General features: G+C 36.5%; 1 protein-coding gene across 1 annotated transcript; it reads left to right on the top strand.

Annotated features, from left to right (window-relative positions):
• Positions 1-1,385: 1,385 nt before the first annotated feature.
• On the top strand, positions 1,386-17,630 carry LOC140138119 (pancreatic triacylglycerol lipase-like). The gene is made up of 11 exons (XM_072160026.1): positions 1,386-1,413; positions 3,008-3,267; positions 4,091-4,261; positions 4,797-4,905; positions 6,111-6,227; positions 6,960-7,079; positions 8,420-8,667; positions 8,808-8,883; positions 11,118-11,244; positions 16,764-16,961; positions 17,528-17,630. Exons 1-11 carry the CDS (start codon positions 1,386-1,388, stop codon positions 17,628-17,630), a joined length of 1,557 nt encoding a protein of 518 aa, XP_072016127.1.
• The last annotated feature ends 3,378 nt before the right edge of the window (positions 17,631-21,008 follow it).

The following is a 21,008-nucleotide window of genomic DNA, read 5'->3' as shown; positions in this document are numbered from 1 at the left end:
TAAGAAAAGACATAATCTATTTAAGGTGTGTCACCAGATTGGCAACCGCTCTCGCCTTACCAATTTAGGCTACCCAATACAAATGTAGATTTTGGTATCACATGCAAGCACGTATTTTCCCCATACTCCTGTAAATTTTTATGCCTTGTTTAGATGGCGTGAACATACGGGATACAAAGTGGTAAGAATAACCACCGCCGGAAGTACGTACTACTTATGGGACATTACTGTATACACTTTTACTTCTCACCATACTATATAATAGAAATACACTTGGCAAAAAAAATTGGAAAACGCTCATTTAAAACGCTATTAGAGGAAGGCATATGTTATATTCCTATGCTAATGATCCGTATCAGTAGATCCTCACACCATCTGTATGAAAGTTTACTTAGTAGATAATATGAATTAAATATAGGAGTTAATAAACAGTACCATTGTGTAAGAAATGATAAGACAATCAATTATAAGATAAAACAACAAGTGATAGTGTTATATATGTCATGCGATGTTTAGTTAAAACGAAAACAAGTTAGTGAAACGCTTTGGCAGTAAGTGGCAATAATAGGTTTCGAGATGTTGCTTCAAATTCTTCTTGCGTCTTTTCTGGTGTTCCAGACCGTTTCGGGTGAGTAGATGCTACAACCAAAGATATTAGACACAAAGAGAAAAGACCTCTCAGCGTATCGGAACCGTCCGCCACATGATATTGGTTTGTTATGCATGGACACCAAAATATGGTACTTCCGGCCATTATCGGCAAAAGGTCGATATAAAATGAAATTTTGCGTTTTTGAGATTAAGAATTACAGATGTGTGCATGTGTAGCATTTACTTCAAATCGAAATTTATCGGGCGCATAACGTAGCCAAATAATCCTGGTTACTGTTACAATATTTTGCCCAAAGCATGAGCGATAAACACGCAACATGCCAGAGGTTCTCTTTGGGTCTTTGATTTCTTTGGCTACAACATGTATTTGCAAACAAGGAAATATGCTGTTTTTGGAAAAGACATACACATTGACATTGTTGAACTCTGTTCACTCAAACAAAATAGTTGGCTATTGTGTAATGGTTAGATATAATATAGACAAACAAGAAACACCTATAATTTTATGAAAAAGTGCCACGTTCTTTTCCACTCAATGAACACATCCCCGGAATATGCTTGGCAACTTTTCGAATGTATGGTTGGATCTGTAAACCAATATGGTTTTCTCTGTTCTTTTTTGACTGTTTGTTACTTACTGGCGTTCTGATTGTTTGTTTGCTGTATCAATTTTCAATTATTAGCTTTCGTCTTAAAGGAGTATTTTGTGATCCTAGCATCTTCCTTTTATGATATTTTTCACTAGAAATCCACGAAAAAACCATATTCCCAAAATGTCAATTGATTCCGAGTTACGCTTGAGTATGTGTATTACACTGCTCTATAAGCCACTGTGTCGGGTACATTCTGGTATACCTTTGCTAAATGAATTAATCTGCAAGAAATGTTTTGTACAAAAACATTATCAGTCAGAGGTTTCCAGTGCTATAACAATCTCAACTTTTTGTGAGAAAAGTGGGGGATGAGGCTGTGGATCACGATATGCCCCTTTATTATGTTAAGGTCATGTAAATTCTTTTCGTTTTAATCAACTTGCCCATTTGGCCCAGATTAGACAAGACACATACTTAGGCTAAAGCCACGATTTTTCCGTGTTACAAAATTCAAATTCCGTGTTACAAATTGGACGATTCCGTCATTTTCCGTTTTACATTATAAAGCACTGAAAAGTGAATACAAGCATGTCTTTAAAAGTCTAATTTGTCTTATTATATGTAGTCTCCCCTCAACATCCCCATTAAAATTAAGCATCATCAATTGTCTTGTGTGTACTTCCGATAGCTGTATCGGGCAGATCCTTGCATCGTAGGCCTAGAATAAATGCTAGAATGGATTGTTTAATGGTTGATTACTGCTAAATTATCACTTTTCTTTGTTTTCTTTTGCAAATCAACACAAAAGTTAGACATTTGACACAGTTTTCACTATTTTGTGGCATTTTCAAATTTCCGTGAGCAAACCCCGAATTCCGTGAATTTTTCTGTGTTTCCGTATCACGGAGAAATTGTGGCTTTAACTTATTAGGCATGTCCATATTCGTTATTTTGAATTGACGATATGACCTGCGGAATATGGAAACTAACCACATGAAAAATACCCATCAATTCCAACAGCTAGTACATCCTGAATATTATTCAGTGAATAACAACCTTAAGCGTATGCTACATGTATGTCTGGTATTACAAGCGGCATGTTTTACATAATATTTGTCAAATTGCACTTTCGCAGCCATTATCATTGCCATACTGTGAAGTGGCAAATAGCGTGACGCCGTCACGGTGACGGTTAAATATGTTTCGATAACATTTTTAGGGATAACCTGGAGTTGATTTTGGCTAAATAAGGCGTAGTAGCCACATTCGTTATCAGCCATTATTATTTTATCAGTAACATATTGACTGCTCAGTGCCAGAAGTGGGCAAGTGCAATAGCTGCCATGTGAACAGTTGTAAATTTACACACAATATATTGTACTCATCTACACATGGCAGCTACACATGACAACTATTTCACTTACCCACTGCGCATCGCAGGCCCATTGTTGTCAGCAAGTTCTCTTCGACGTAGATTTTGAAGATATGCGACACAAATGCTATAAATTATTTCACTTGACGGATATCATTAAGTGATGTCAACATATTTTTGACCAAATTTGAGTACTTATTTACATATTTAGGAGAAAAACAAAAACATTACATCAATCCCGCGTCCTTTTTACATGTTTTAGACCGATTCCGAAAATTAGTCCGCATCCTTTTTAGGCCGATCCCGATAACTGGAACGATACATCACTGCTTTTATGTTCCACCAGCCAAACTTTTTTCACCTATTTTTGTAATTTTGGAGTGCCAAATTCTAGCAATATTGTTTACATAATTTCGTGTTTTATTTGCAGGGTTTACACCCAAAGAAATATGCTATCCAAATCTGGGATGTTTCAGCAACGATTATCCCTTCTACGACCCACCAGATAGACCAATCAGCTATATACCAGATAGCCTTGACATGGTTGGGACCGAATTCTTCCTCAATACTCGACAGAACCCAATATGGAGTTACGCCCAGGATCTGTACAATACCGACGACGACAGTATTTTGAACTCATTTTTCAGCCCGAATCGTGATACTAAATTTATATGTCACGGATACCTACACGTAAGAATTTGCAGATTATTCTAATAATTTGTTTCTTCTTCAAACATATAGGTTCAAACATAACTATTATCATGGTTATATATAGTTCGAATTCGATCATATTCAATGTTAATGACGTGTTTGTAGCCGATTACAGTGAACATAGAATATGTAATATCTTACAGTCTCTTTAAATCAAACATTTTAATAGTCAAATAACTCGCGTTGTATACCACATGTTAGTAAAAAAGGGCGCGGTGATTTATAGTGCGCTATCGGTTCGATACTGCGCACAGGGAAATATGCACCTATGTCACTACCGAACATGAGGCGAACCACAGATACTATGATCAGCTCGTAATAGACGAGAATTATTCGATTTTGGTTATTGCGCGAGTCAAGAAAGTTCCAACTTACGCCCGCGTAAATTCACAAAAGTGCTCTTCAGTCACGCAATACGCAAAGCGCAGTTCGCGTAGGTGCTGCGCAAAATGTAAGCCATTCTATATCAATCCACGATGCTATGAGTCCCGCCTATTAGAAGCTGATCAGAGTATAGTATAACAAGGGTTATGGATTCATCTGCCCATGTACTGCTGTGCCGATACGATACTTTGTTTATGTGGTCACGTCAGTGACAGATAGAAATCGACGTTGTGAGGGGAAAATTAAACTTTTGTCTAAGGCTAATATAACGTTATGCTAAACAGACGTTCGTCCACTTAAACCTATTACATAATACTTAATGATAGTTGATGTACTACATTATGTACTATACCCGTCACTACCGTAACATTTCCATGATCATGATGAAATCTAAATTATCGTTTTCGTCTTGTTTTAGAATGGCAACGCTGACTGGACACGTGATATGATGACAGAATTTCTCAACTATGGCGATTTCAACGTTATCCGTGTCAACTGGTTCCCTGGTGTGATTGGAACCTATGGAGATGCTACTGCTAACTCCCGAATTGTAGGAGCTGAAATATCATTTGTAATCGACCGATTTAGGGTATGATATGATGATATGAAACCAGTTAAGGTGCATTTCAAGGAAACTTGACTTCATATGGGTTTTAAATAAGAAAACAACTTCATATTACATTACACAGAAGTCATAACATTATATTGCATTATAGTTTGATCAGCGGAAATTGTTAGGCTATTACCACTGCGCCGAAAAGTAGACCCACGTTAAGAGTGATATAGGTGACTTTTCCGGTCTATATTTTGCGTGTTAAAGAAAGTAGACAAAGCATAGGACTTGAGTTTAATAATTCGTGATTCTTCTGGCAAGATTTCACAAGACAACTCTCAAAATAATATATATTGATATTAATCCGCGATGTTATAAGGCCCTCCGATTACGAACTGATCAAACTATAATAAACATTTTAAAATTCACACAAAATGGCAAGTGTGTGAAGTAACAGTATTGATCTCACTAAATTATGATTCCCTTTGACAATTGAGTTATTCAACATTGTAGTTCACATTAACTTCTTTATTGTTAACAAAATGAATTCAAATGTCTATACCCTACTCAGGAATTGTACGGATATTCAGCATCTAGAATTCACATATTGGGACACAGCCTTGGCGCTCAAACGGCTGGGTATGCTGGAGAGAGACAACCTGATTTAGGCAGAATTACAGGTACGGTTTCCTTTTAGATACGGAAGGCTTTGAGTCAGACGCAATGATTTAGTCCCTTATCTTGATAGGTCACTTTTTCAATCAGATTGACTGTCTTATTAAAAACACTTCCGTATGAGGGGGAAAAATAATCACTGAGCCGGCATTAATCCAATAATTAGTAGTAATATTATTGTTCGAGGTTTTAGTCGACTAAAGATAATTTCAAGGAATTTTGCAGCGATAATGTTTGGATTAAGAGTGATAGCGCATACTAATCATGTAATCATGTGACGTTTTGTGGATGTAGAATATTCCATTTTGTAGTTTGTAACGAATGTTTGAAGATGTACTCGTAAAATCGATAATATATATTTCCACGAGACATTCTACAAAACATATTATCGATTTATTGTTCGAGGTTTTAGTCGACTAAAGATAATTTCAAGGAATTTTGCAAAGATAATGTTTGGGTTAAGAGTGATAGCGCATACTAATCATGTAATCATGTGACGTTTTGTGGATATTCCATTTTGTAGTTTGTAGCGAATGTTTGAAGATGTACTCGTAAAATGGATAATACATATATTTCTACGAGACATTCTACTAAACATATTATCGATTTACGTCATCAAACATTTGTTTAACTTAAACATTACTGGAAATAGAATTAGGAATATAGTAAATAACGAAGACACGTGACATCGAATATAATATTACAGAGACTACTCAAACCTGGTACTTCTTGTATTGCAAAACGTTAGAATTGACCTGTAACTATAAAGCATTTGGGGGTAGACCTGAGATGTCGTCATTTGACGTCACGCCCACTTGCAATGCCCAGTGATGATGTCCGCTCCGATGATGTGCTCATCGGCACGCCGTGGCGTGACGTCAAATGACGACATCTCAGGTCTACATAATGTACCCGCAAAGGCTTTTAGGATTTACCGAGAAGGTCAATTGGGTCTGATTTGGGTCAGATTTAAGAATTCGTACAGCCTGAGAGACTGGATGTAAGCTCAAAGAACACACCGCCTTAGTTTCTTGATTACAAAGGAGCTCAAAGAATATCTTGAAGGTATTTTACTCATTCTAAATAAGCAGGTCGTTTACACTTCTCGATATGACGTTTATTTGTAGATTAATAAAGTCATCATTTTTAATTGAATCATTATGCGGGAAAAACAAATCACAATACAATGTATTTTAACTTGTGTCTTTAGGTCTTGACCCAGCTGGTCCATACTTTGAGAATACCATGCCAGAGGTACGTCTTGATATTACGGATGCCCAATTCGTAGATGTTATCCATGGTGATACTGACCCGATCCTGCAATTAGGTAGGTACAAAAATGAACTTAACCTGACTTTATACTCAATCGCTTTTGCAGATCGCACGCATGATAAGGATGGTAAATCTATGTTGGTTTTTGCACACCACAATGTCCATGCGTTCGTTTCGGTTTCCTGCAAAGTGATTGAGTAAAAATTAGTTTCAACAGTAAAACTTTCGAACCAATGTTTGGCCCGTGTAGTAGAATTAGCATAATTTATAACTAAGGCGACTAAAAAGCCCTGTTTTACAGTGTTCTGTAACCAAATTCAACAAAAAACAATAAAATGTGCATTTATTGTCTTTTATAGCGTTATATATTCAAATTTTCCCCATTTTCTGGAAAATAACGAAGCTTTCCGGAAATCAATAGTTTGAATAAAGTATCTCGGCAACGGAAAAAGATATGAATGTGAAACACAGACCAAAAGATGTATTTTAATGTGTTAAATACGTTTATACAAAAAACTCAATTTCAATCTCGGGTGGACTTAGTACGTTTTGAAATATGAGTTCAGACAAAATCTATGAATGAGTAATTCTCGTATAAGTTTGCCAATGGGCCTTTCCATACTCTTTGAATGATATTTCTCGTAAAGTTATGGTTATTTCCAATTCCATGCTTTTGGTTAAACAGTCGTAAACGGAGACATATATATATATATACTGGATATATTTGCAGCAATGTGAATACTGTGAACGGGTATTTAAAGACATATGAATGTGCGTTTCTCTCCAGGTATGGGTATTTTTATGCCATGTGGTCATTTGGATTTCTATCCCAACGGAGGACGTGAACAGCCAGGCTGTGATCAAGGACTAATTGAAGGTATTATCGTTGATGGCGGTATTTATGATGGTAGGTACACATTTTGATTATATAATAAGGCCAGAAAAATTGCTGCGTATTCTATTCTTTAAAAATTAAGAAAGGTCATCGTATAAAGTTCATAAAGCCGGCTGTTGAGTCTTTCGCTTCTGTTCACACCAAATGACTTTAGCAAATCGTAGAACCATCATTTTTTGACCATTTCAGTGATACGCATTTTACCCGCCAAGACCATCAAAGTCGAGCAAAGGGTGGCGCACCAAAGGTCTCTACAGTAAATTCGAACACTTTGGTTGCTGTTGCTCGGTGGGATAAAATATATTCTGGTTCAGAATCAGAAAGCCGTAACTCACTTTGACCGACTCTCGCAAAATGTGCACAAGGTTGGCTCCTTGCTTTGGTCTTCAAAAAATCAATATTTCCTCCACAATGTCTTTTGTTTTCTATTGAATTTTGTCATGATTGATGGACAGTATCTTCTATAGTGCCCTGACGACTTTATACCCATTTTGTGGAAGCAGGGGATTGTGAGTTGAGGCTTTTTTCCTCTCAACCCTCTATGCCTTTAATTTGGATAATAGACTTTAAAGTTTCGCTTGTTTGTGGGATTTTAGCCGAAAATCGAATACGCCTGTACCATATTTTTTGTATACTATCGAATATTACCAGAATTTCCCAATCTAGCTCCCGCTAACATTATGACTTAATTATAGTGACATAATACGCGAGGAACATGTCGGAACCTATTTGGTTTTCTTGAGGACACGGTGGCTCAGTGGTCACGTAATCATAATCTGAGAACTTGCTGGACGTGTGTGGACTCGAGTCCCCGTCCCACCACCGTGGTGCGCCCTTGGGCAAAGCGCTTTGCCTCGCTTGCCTCACCCCATCCAGGTGCAATGTGAAGCTGATAGAGGTATAGTCACAGTCGTTGTAGTAATGAACCATGTGCGATTTGTAGGCTGCAAACGTGGTTCCGACATATTCAATGACGGCGGAATAAATGTAAAGAGCTTTGAGGTTGTTTAAGGCATAAAGCGCGCTATATAAATATATTTAGCTATGTTGGTACCAAATATAACAGTATATTTATGACGCTTTCGTAGTTCGTGTTCATGTTTCAAAGCATGGCTCATGCGATGCCTGCAACATGATAAAACAGATTTTTATGCCTAAAGTTATAATAAATTAACCCCGTGAAAACTACCTGCCTATTGGAAAAAAAGAAGCTTTCGTTATCAATTATTGCAAAGCTCCGTTTTGATTGGTGATTAAATGAAGATATCATGTAATTGACCAATCAGAAGCAATGTTAGATCGGCAGGTAGTGCTCAGGGGGTTAAACACATGAAATCTGTTCATCTTTACAGGAATTGTTAAATTTGTCGCATGTAATCACTTCAGGGCTTATTATTTCTTCATCGAGTCAATCAATGGCCAGTGTCCATTCATGGCAACTGAATGCCCGAGAGGTGTAGGCTTCTATGATGATTATATCGATGGTCAATGTTTCAACGGACCAAAGGCACAACTTGGAATGCATGCTGACCAGTATTACCAACCAGGAAGACAGAATGTTGTGTATTATCACAGTACAACCGATAAAGTCCATTTTGTGGTAAGTGTATTCCCTGAATGTGCAACCTAGAAAGTCAAAAACCAGTAGTTCCAGGCCGGTGGTACTCTATACAAAACTACCTATACCGATTCTGAGGACAAGAATTGTGCAACAGTCGTGATTTCCTGCTTTGTACGCAGCGAGCAGGTCACGGTCTGTCTACGTGCCAATCAGTGCAGGTCAGTCAAGGTCAGAAAACAGTTGGCTATCTTCCACGTAATAACCCTTTTACGATTACCTTTTTGTACCGCTCGCAGAGCGTGATGTCTATATACATAACAACCGCCTAATATGGGCATAATGGCTCCGCCCAATGAATCACATACATCGCTGTCAATCATTGGCGCATTCTCTAAACATGGTCATATCATCGTCATATATTTGCAATGGCCACAACAAGTCTGCACATGGCAGACTCTTAGACACTGTCCATGCTCTTACACAAAGTCCCGAGCTCGCACTGTCCTCACTTTTGCAATCGAAGCAGTACTGCCAGGTATTTATTTTCCAACTAGGAACATAATTGTGTTTTTTGTTACATGGATTTAGGGATTCAATCATGTCATTCCCGAGGGTAGTTTTTCCCTTTGAGGAATGTCGAGTTTAGTCACTGCCACTCAACATTACAAGAACTTTGAAGGTTTCTTTGTTGACATCAGCAATAAAACTACAGAATAAAATGGCAATGTCTGCGAGCAATGTTTAGCCGCTTCCTCCTAAATAATGAATTAAATATGTAAGCGTGTATAAACGCACACAAGGTCCAGGCATGGCAAAATGTTATACACCAACGGGTAAAGGACCGTTCATACTATGCCGCAATTGCTTTGTGATGCGATGCGTTGCCCATATATTGATTACTCTTTCGCCGCAACTCAACGCAACTCGTAGCATTTCCAAGTTAAAATGTATTTAACTTTATTTTGATACCGCAATGCAGTATTTTGCGGTACGGTACATTGCGGCAACGCACCGCATCGCATCGCAATTGCGGCGTAATAGGAACGGACCTTAACGCGTATGCCCCCTTCCGTTACCTTGCGTTCGCCTATACACTACTGTCAAAGTGTGGTTTCATCATGGATTAACAACGGTTGGCTCCCGTACAATGGTCTGGGAAGAGTTTTTCAACAACTCTTCCTAATCTGTCGGTCCAACATCCGGGCTATCTCTAGTCTTGGGCCCAAGCTTCAGGTGGCTCTTGGTTTGTAATGAACGACATAAACCGACTGTGAAGGAGACTAGTCACTCCAGACTGGAGTGGCAACATCGTCAATTTCGGAAAAAACAACACTCGACCCCCTCGACCATGGACTTTAATTGTCGGTTTGTCATTATATAAAACGATAAATCAAGTAACTTCCACTCTGAAAACTTAGATAGATAGATAGTTTGATTCCACTGACTATTTGCGATCGAAATATACACAACACCAATGACAGAATTCATCAAGAAATAAATCGAACCAAGGACTTGTTTTCACTCAAATTTGAGTCGCATCATCAACCGGAAGTGACGTGGCACGGACCGACAGAACAGCTTTGTACAGGGCCTAGCCGTTGTTAATGCGTGATGAATCCACACTTTTACCGTAGCGTATACGAGAAGGCAAGAGTGCGTAAAATTCTTCATGCCTGGAATCTGTTTGCGTAACCACGCTTACAAGTTGAATTCAGTATTTTGGAGGTAGCGGCTAAACATCACCGTTTTATTCTGTAGATTTATTGCTGATATCAACAGAGAAATCACTGATCGTTTGGCAAGGCTCAGTGACAAATTAACTTACATTTTTCGTGAAATAATCATGTGAATTATACGATCTTTAGCTTGTTTTCGTTGCTGAAAGGGACTTAATCATATTTCACCGTTGATCATCACCATTTAACAACTCGCGTCCAGCGCGTCTGCGTGGTTGACGTCGATCGGACAGCTAAAGTAAACCATGCAGATGATGTGGACGCATCATTATTAATCGGTGATGAACAACGGTGAAACATGATTGAATCCATAATTAATGAATTGGTTTAAAACCAAGTTTGTTCTTGCACATTGTTTACCTTTGAAAATATATTACGATCTACCCAATATACTTTTGATACTTTGATAATAGACGCTTTAATCTGAAAAGTAGGTCTGGCATCATGTTCAGGGCTTTATGCGAAGGGGTCACATTTTTGGGCGTAATCTAAGATTCAAGTCAAGTTTTGCAGTATGAAATCTTTTAGCTTGTAAAACATGCAGATTCGACATCAAAGTTTCGATATCCTTTAAGACACTATCAGTGACGTAACTAGGATTTTTCAAAAGGGTTAGACAAAAAAAGTGAGAAAGGAAACTTAACAAGGAGCGTGATCCAAGATTGGTCAAAATATTCATAAAATCTAAAAATCTCGCATTCCGTAGTGTCTTAAAACAATCATTTTACACATAATAATATTTTTATCCTACAGGTTATCAATTCCACGTACACATCTTCTTGGATGACCCTTGGACAGCAGAGCAATTCCGATCTTGGGTTTACATGTCATTTACAGGAGTCAATGGTAAAACGGAGGAGGTTATGCTAAACCGAAATGGGTACGTAGAATAATTAAGAAGAAAACAAGTAGCCTAAATCCTCTGGTCTCAAATGGCGTCGCCTTGTTTACCCACAATTATTTTGTCTTATTTATAACAACACATGACCGTGCGTACAATGTTGAACGACTGAAGGTCCATGATGCAGTTATCTCTACAGTAGAATTCACCACGACCTTTGCAGGACTTAAGCCCCATTAAAAGCTATTAAACGAAGATAACACTCATTGAAAACAGCTCAACTATGTTAAATCAGATCTTCTCTGGTTAAATCCACACTACACATGTTTCTGTTTTACCTGTGCGATATTGAAATGAGCTCGTATTATAGTTTCAGTTGAGTGAACGATTATAAAGCAAACGCAACATAACAATACTGTGTGGTCCTTTGTTTACCAAATGAGACAATAGTCTGCATATTGTTAACCAGCATTCTTGAAAATGAAAAACATAATGGTTGTAGACTTAACACGGTTTGGAAATAATTTCTTAATTTTTTTGGTGTTATCTGTCATTCACATATCAGGCAAGTACGACCATTTTCAGATGCCAAACCTACTCAGTTTTTAGCCTACATGTAATGTATTCATTATTCTTGATTGACATCCAAGTTTAAAAAATATTCGTCAAGCGGTTTAGCTTTAATGCCCTTCGCAAGAGAGCGGTACACAAGTGAGCGATAGTCAGTAAAAGATGCATTCGATTTACACAGAAAATGTTGCAGGCCGTGCCATGCCTTTCCTTCCTAAAACACCAAAGTGCGAATATTTCCAAACCCCTATATTAGCTAAAAATTTAGGACATGTTACAAAACTATATTTTCTAGAATTTCAGACAGTACTTTAAATATTGGCCGGTTATTTTTCACACAGTGACGTTAACTAGGCAATGCCCTATACCTATATAACATACACTGTTTGTAGAGGTCACGCGTCAATGGTGAGAGTACTGTGTATTATGTATTGGAAAATGAACAGTAACTGCAGTGTGCCTTTTTGAAGAAAAAAAATGTATCATGCACCATTGTTTGATATATGCGCCACAGAAGTCTTGAATGAAATATTGTCAAAAACATCAACAACTGAAGGTCTCTATTTTTAAAATATCTTATTTCTTTTTTTTTTTTTTCAAGCACTTAATAATATTAAACAACCCTGGTTGGCATGTACCTGGAAATACCTGGTAATATTTTCGAAAATGTCACTTAGATTGGTAATGATGATACCAAAACATTCGATCATACAAATGGCCGATAATTGATTAATTGGTTGAAAAAATTCGACCAGAACCTAGTTCCTATCAAAATTACACGAACACTGTTACAGTACTTTTATTTCAGTGACTGCAAAATACTTTCCTACGAGATTAAGCGAGAAGATAACCATTTTGTCATGTTAGTGGCCTTTATGGTAATGCTCGACAACAGTGATAATACAGGGTGTCCCAGAAAAAAATACCGGGCGAATGAATTTGGACGTAAGTCGAGAACTAGACACCATAATCCACAATTTTAAAAATTAGCGTGTAGCTTATCTTATTTTGCATCTTATATGCTAATTTTACTGGATTCGGTTGACTGATTGCAAAGAAATGGGCGATTACATAACGCATGCGTCAATTCACTTCATTTCAAGTTTGAAAGAAAGATCATTAACACAATGGCGCACTGGTTAACTCTCAATTATGTTCGGTGAAATCCTTTTCGTTCTTTTTAAAGCAAAATATTTAATTAGGTTTTGTTCAAATTTGAAAACCTGCACGATATTAAGAATGAAAGCTTGCATGTAAGATGATGTAAATATCATTTTTCGTTAATGTTGATATAAATGTTGCATAAAGAATTATTGCATAAAGAATTCCAGCTGGCTTAAAAAAATTCTCACACGGCACATTAATATTTTTGGAATTGTAATGCAAATTGTAATGCAAAGTTTAAATCTTTTAAAACTTCAACATTAATGCGGCATGGTATCAAAAATCACACGTAAAGCTGTAAGCATTTGATCATTGTCATTCTTGGCTCAAATGTTCTTTGGAAAGTTAAAATATAACATATTTGCACAACATGAATTAAAGTTGGAAAGCTTCCAATTGCAGAAATCAAGGTTTTCTCGGAAAAACTGTTATTCATCTCCAGTGAAAGCATGAATAACATGACACCGTCGGATTGTAAAATAGATAATGTGGACTAAATTTAATGAGATACACAAACTTTATGTTGATCAAACTTGGAATGAACTGCATCGATGCGCCCATTATGTAATCGTTAATTTCTTCGCAACCAGTCATTTACATAATTTTGGATACCATGATCGTATTCTGATTCGTTGAACCTTCTATTAGGCATATCACCCCAAAAATAAGCGCAGCAGAAACACGTTAGTTAATGTTTCTACATGAATGAGCAAAATTGGCACATTTCGAGATTTTGAAGGTTTAGACCCTTGCTTGAAAAAGCAACGTTAATTTAAATATCATTGGTTAAATGCCTATCTTTCCGTACTTCGTTAAAGAAAACAAAATTTAAAAATCTATCATTGAATAATTATAATAAATTAACCAAATATACTATTGTAGCTATTTCAGCCAATCTGCAGACAAATTAAAGGTGAAAAAATGACTAAGTTCAGCTAATTAATATGCAAAATTGATGCCAATAGAAAACCGTACATGATATCAGGGTGTGGTTTTTCAATTGATAACAAAAATACACAAAAAGTAATTAATTATGCAAATTAGCTAATGACAGCTAATTATGTATTCATGATATTATTATGTAAATTAGGCATAAGTAATTTGGGTTTTTTTAATATTTAATGAAAGTCTATTCATTCACCATAAATTTGTCAAGTATGAACCTGTTATGATGTTGAATAAAGAAACTGCAGTTAATTACTTAAATATAATACAAAAAATACAAAGTTTGACATTTTGACGATGTCTGGAATAGAATTTTCATTTTTTCTGTAAACATGGTATGTGTCACCATTGCTCAAAGCTAAATCCGAAAAGTAAAATAAAAATTCATTTGCAATGAGACTTTAAATTAACATTTTGTTATCTGGACTAACATGGGAAGACAAATGGTAAAAGGAACAGCCATTCTACTGTATCGCGTATACAAAAATAGTATGACCTTGGACACACACAATGGCTTAGAGCTATTGTGGTTTGGAAATGTACTCCCTAAAATTTCTTTGATAACGTTTTGGTTTTTTTAATTAGTTTTACTCAAGGCAAGGCAAGTGTTTCATTCGTTGTCGACGGAAATAATTTACATGCTAAGAAAGATTAATATTTCAGCTAAATGGTGGTAGGTCCCTTTATTTTTCGATTTCACTGTTATGCTTGCATGCACAGTGTGGCAGAATTATTGTGCAGCCACTGTGACATACCTACTTCTATTAGCATACTTTCGAATACCTCCATATTTCGTTTTACCTAATTAATTATTAATACCTGTACATGTTTACATATATGACGTCATCAGAAAGTGTCACTTTATTATTATTTTTAGCGAAAAATCGTCGACCGTATCACATACTGAAGTATTTGCAAAATACGCATTTCGAGAAAATCGAATTTGAAAGTTTAGCGATTTTCATTTGCTGTATAATCTTGATTAAAGCATTATTGTCAATTAAAACCTGGTTAAGAATAATGCAAATATACCATATTTTCAATGTAATTCACTTATCACTATCAGAGCATATCTTATTCTGAAAAATAAAACGAAATACATAAAATATGTGGAAAGGACTAATAACAATTTTGCCGTTCAAATGACAAATACGTCATGCAAATACGTCACTATGTGAAACAGTTGCGCAAATACGTGAAAAGGACAAAACAGCAATTTTTACCGTGCAATGACAAAGTCACGCAAATTAAGTACGTCGCGCAAATACAAACGGCAAATTTTCAAATTGCAGATATGACAAACTGAGCTTGCGCAGTGTAAGTGATCGGCAAATACGTCGATACAGACATTTCAAGGTTATGCAAATACGACATATGTGAATTAATTAATATCTTACTAATTAAGCCACTTTATGGCATGGTACTTGGTGAATATATAGACTAGAATATAACAAACTAATGTACACATTCCCTCAAAAATGTTAAAATGTCGAATACGTCAGTATGTGATACGGCCGACGAAATGACCAATATTTGTACTTTTCTAATTACTGTTATATTGTGAAGTACAATAGCTGAGGTATTAGTCCAATATGTTAAGAAAATATTTCTGCTGACTCTGGCTAAATAAGCTAAGTTTTCGCCTGAAACCGACAGGATAAGTTTGTGAGATCTTTTGTCGCCATTTTATTTTGACCGACGACTTGACGTTTTGCAGGTCATTGCAGTAGACTTGCTTACAAGTCCTTTTTATTATCATAAAAAAGTTTATATCACATTGAAAAGTGATCTTCGACGTACGGGATAGCTTTGGGGGTAAAAGCAGGGGGCGGCAAAAAAGAAGGGGTGGCGGGAACTGAAGGGGTGGCGAGAAGAATTTTTAAAGAAAAATGGTGGGCTGAAGGGGCGGCAAGAAGAATTAATAATGAAAAAAGGTGACAAATTATGAAAAAATACTGTAACTATACCTTTTTGGTCACCATCAGGGCCACTGGTCGATGGGTGGGGTTAAAGCCTTAATGTACGATTTTTTTTCAGAATATAGCTTAATTTTTTTTTCAAAACCGATTGTTTGGTATATTTGTATTAATTACACATGTTCCAACTTATATCTATGAGCAAACTGTCAAATTCGCCCTATTTGTAGTAAAACGGGATGATTTTCTTTTGGTCCGACATATTATCATAATTTTTCAGATTATGATAATATATCGGAACGATCGTAAGTTGTATTCTCTTACGAAGCCAGTTTGGTTACGCTCCCTCCACACGTGGAGTGAGCGTAACCAAACTGGCTGCGTAGGAGACTAACTCTGAGGCCGTACCCGCCGTCCTAATCCAAAAAGTGAGAGATATTTCGAGTGATCGAGGTGAAGTTTATGATGTTGTTTCTTTGTAAATGTTTTTCGTGTCCAAATGTATTGGGAACTTTCATAATCATGATAATGATTGCATATTAACATTTTGGAAGAAAAAAAGAAAAAATCTAAAAATTTAAAAGATCGTACATTAAGGCTTTAATTGGGCGTGGCGGTGGTGGGGTGGTGTAATAAATTTATCTCTATCTAATTCTTTTATATTAAAAATAATTGTAAAAAATGACCACTTTTTAGGTTTTCGAGCGCCATCCTGGCTGAAAAAAATGGATCAACCTTTTCGGGCTGTTGATGCAGGGGGCGACAAAATTTACATTTTCTGTAGCCCCCGGGGTAGGAGCGCCGTACATGTTTTGGTTTAGCCGGGACGTTTTCGATCATGCATCAGTAAGCGTATCACCATTTCTAGCCGTCTTTATGTAATTTCTTTTTTGTTTTAGATGAATTCAATCTGAATGTATCAAGTGCTATATTAAAATTACAAAGCTTTTGATTTTGTTGCAGAGAATCTTTGGAGCTGAAACCAGGCATGAACTATCATTTTGTTGGTGTAACCCGATTTGACCCCGGTACTTTGACCTCTGTCAACTTCCGTTGGGTACTGGACTACGAATGGTACAACCCTGGTGATTGGCCAATATTTGATGACCCTGAACTGTTTATTAGTACCATGACGGTTGAATCCAGTGAATACAGCACAAGGTAAGAACTGCATTTTGAAAAGTTTGTTACCAACAGGTATTAAATCCATTTAGTACAGTTCTGAAAATGAGAAAATCTACGGGTTTTTTTTATTAAAGATGTTGCACTAATTGGATTTATTTTCTGACCAATGAAAAATACCCTAATTTGTTGAAGCTTGGAACCCGGTTTGGTTCCATTCTTTTTTGCACTGAATTTCCTACGTATTTCTTTATTTTCGGACTCAAGTGGATTTAATGCCTTTTGCAAACAAATTATATTCAAATAATATATGGAAATTTCCGGAAAATAACTAAGGCCATAACGTAGGACCCGGATATGCTACAGATGCGGAACAAAGGTTAACATTGCTGTACTCTCAATCATGCTTTACACATAACTTGCTTTAACAAAACGTGGATTTAATCCTTTTGGAAACAAGCTCTTCATTTCAAAAGGAAGGAAATAGATTAACGATATGACATAGGGTTAGATAATCTTTGGGAAATATTCACATGCAGCTACAATTCCTAACACATTTATCTGTATTTGATCTCATACTCTTTTCTGTTTTTCTCTCATTTCAGCTATAATTTTGCGGTTCTACAAGACCAATTGATGAAGGCCGCGATAATCCTGTGTTTAACCCGTGTTAGAGTACTATATGTCGTCGTAACTTCAACATACTGACGAAAACCATATAATTATAAACCGTCTTCATAGTATATTGCACTTGAAGTGCGTTATGGGGTAGGGCAATAGTTTCGAACGGGTTACCAAAATTGCCTGCCCTTCTCGTTGGGCCAAAACCTGCTTGCCACGCCCTAATTACATGACAAATAATTGTTGAAGCCCAATTTGCAAACCAAAAATATTCTATACGCGCATATTTCCACGAGAATGTTTCTACAGTTTGATCAGTTCGTATTCGACGGGCCTTATAACATAACAGCCCCTAATGTTGACAGTGGTTGCACTGCAAACAAAAATATCATGTCGCCCTCTATGGTCAGTATAATCCATAAGGACGGTTTGTTTATAGCTGGTTGTTCGTCAGTATGAGAGCATGAGAATAATAATAATATTAATAATAATAACACTAATGATAATAATTATGATAATAATAATAAAATCATAATAATTTGAAAGTGTACTTTTAAAAGAATTCTTATTTTAATGATTAAAATGCTGATGTTAAAATGAATTTGTATTATGATTCTTTTGTTCATGCTGTGTATGCGTATTATTAACACCGAGAATGAGACTAACAAATAAATTAAATGTTTTCCAGTGTTTTGTATGTTTCAAATGCCTCACAAATTCTTATCGTGTCTGCCCGCCTTGCATTGCGTATGTCCAAGGGCAAAAAAATGACGAAAATGTTAATGTCCTCATTATTTCGGTGTGTTGTCATGTCAATTTCTCAAACAGTCGGTAATACCGGAGAAGACAAGTTCTGCTCGAGGTCTTTGGTGTGTAGGTGTATTGTTATGTCGGAATCTTTAGCAGTAATGCAACACACATGCACCCCACCCCATAACACCACTCTGACGCAACTAAGACTTCGAGCATAGTGTAGTTATTAGCAAGCATGATTCGACCTTTGCAGTACTTAAACCTGGTTAACAGGAAATTACTCCAGCAAAATCAATCGATAAAGTCTAGCCTATCCTCCACATTGAATGGTGGACTGTACTTATGCCCAAATATGGCACTTGGCAAGCAATAATCACCCACTTGAAATCCCCTGGCTCGCTCCACTGACCAAAGTTATGGGAGTTGTTTTTGCTGTTATTTGTCACTTACATATCAGATAGGTACGAGCATTTGCAGATGCCCCACCTACTCAGTTTTTAGTCTACATTTCTTGATTTACATCAAGTACAAAAAATATCCGTCAAGTGGTTTAGCTTTAATGTCCTTCGGAAGAGAGCGGTCCACAAGTGGGTGATAGTCACTAAAAGTTGCATTGAATTTACACAGGGAATTTTGCAGGCCATGCGTGCCCTTCCTTACTAAATCACCAAAGTGCGAATATTTCCAAACATGTAAATTAGCTAAAAATTTAGGACATGTTACAAAACTATAATTTCAGAGAGTACAAAACATATTGGCCGGTTGTTTTCACACAGTGACGTTAACTAGGCAATGCTGCATACCTATAACATACACTGTTTGTAGATTTCACGTATTTCATTGTATTGTGTATAGGAAAATGAATAGTAACTCCAGTATGGAGTGTAGAGACCGTTAAACATCAACTGTCTCGTATCAATTTAAGTTAACGCAATTTAATGAAAGCTTTTCAAGTCCCGAATCTCACTAAATGACAAATGCTTGTGACCCAGCAAACACAAAAAATCTTTTAAAACGTTAATTCAGAAACATCCAAATGTCGGGTTATATATAAATATCATGAATACGTTTTTGAGGCGTTATTGTAAAATATTTTGGGTTAACATTTTTGCAAAATATTTTGTCAGCAGTTAAAGAACATTCAGTTAGAATGTTTTGCATCACGTTTACAAAAATGTCTTCTAAATTTAAACCTTTTCTGTAAAACGTTATGTGTTTGCCATGTTTGCAGGGGATACATTTAGCAAAATAATTAAAGCCATATTGTAACATTTGCTGAAGAGGACGCCCTCAATGTTTTTCAAAATTCTGCTTTTTACGCGATTGTAATGTACGTTAATAAACCAGCATACCCTGCAAAAATCAAGACTTTAGTTGCTGTAGTTTTGTCAAAATCAGAGATTTAGAATAAAATGCAGGAACCGTCATTTAATTAATACGATGAAATATTAGTCGAACGCGTACACGATGTTCACTACACAGCCTAAGTACATGCCGTACATGTGTCATACACATCAAAGGACCGTGCCGGAGCATGACCGACGAAGTGATACGCATTGTCGACATCGGTGCTGGTAGTAAATTCCAATTTTCTTTGCTTTACCTCAGTTGTTCGGCTCAATGTACCTGATATATCTGATAGTAAAGGCTAATATATTATATAAAAGAACTGTTGATCCATTTTTATGGATATGTTACAACATGGCTTTAAATAATGAAGACCAAACTGGTCTGATATCATCACAAGAATCATCCGTTAAAGAAAGGTCATGTGAAAGTTTTCCAACTAGCCGTCTGCTATGTCTGGATGGAACTGTTAATCATATATTGATACAATGATTAACAAGATAACTGTAAAACGAAAATGGAACCTTACATGATTAGATATTGACACGCGATCAGGGCATTCTAGTTCAATAATGAAGTACCGTAAAACCTCGTCTACATGTATATAGAGTGCTTCTGATGAAAGATAAATACATCAATCCATGCGCCATTATGGAGTTTAAGCAAATAAATTACAGATCCAAGCATATACAAATATTATTGTATTAGACCAAATATGGCATATATACGCTTGTTTCGTATTAACTTAGCTTTCATAAAAAAAAACACAACTATATTATGCTTATAGACGAGGTTTTACGGTATAATATACGGTATTAGACATTTATTTAATAAAATAGCCTCAGAACACTTTACATGTTGTCGCTGACAATACGGCCCCATATCATTCAATAAACCATTTAACAACAGCATCGGGGCTTTGCAGCTTCAAGCGCACTATCCCCAATAAATACCCAGCGGGAGAGTTGGTATAAAGTACCAAGATAATTACTCCTTAACCCTAACCCTCCTGTATACTACAAAATACTAAGTGATATATTATTGTATAGGCACGGTTTCGCTGGCCAGCGAAGCCACGGGTTCGAATCCCACCCAGAGCAAACAACTTCTTTCTTTCTTTTCTCTCTTTATTCTTTCCTTCTTTCCCTTCCCGTCGCCAAAAAGCCCTTAGGCGGTTAGGGTTAGAGGTAATAACTTGTGCAAGGTTGGATATTGATACAAGTTACTACAGGAGAGTGCTTCATTGAATATGAAAATGACTGTGGCCGCTTAACTTCAATACTGTTAAACAGGAAAAGTTCAAATGTTCACATTGGACTGGATTGATTTAAAGGAGTATTTCGTGATCCTAGCATCCTCTCTATA

This window comes from Amphiura filiformis, chromosome 2, assembly GCF_039555335.1.
Source record: "Amphiura filiformis chromosome 2, Afil_fr2py, whole genome shotgun sequence".
NCBI lineage: Eukaryota > Metazoa > Echinodermata > Ophiuroidea > Amphilepidida > Amphiuridae > Amphiura > Amphiura filiformis.
The sequence above is the reverse complement of the archived record's forward strand: the minus strand, read 5'-3'. Positions and strand labels throughout refer to the sequence as shown.

Coding starts and splice junctions, on each gene's coding strand:
- LOC140138119 (XM_072160026.1), top strand. CDS start 1,386: ATGTCAATTGATTCCGAGTTACGCTTGA. Junction 1,414..3,007: donor TGATTCCGAGTTACGCTTGA/GTATGTGTATTA, acceptor TTTTATTTGCAG/GGTTTACACCCAAAGAAATA. Junction 4,262..4,796: donor TTGTAATCGACCGATTTAGG/GTATGATATGAT, acceptor TACCCTACTCAG/GAATTGTACGGATATTCAGC.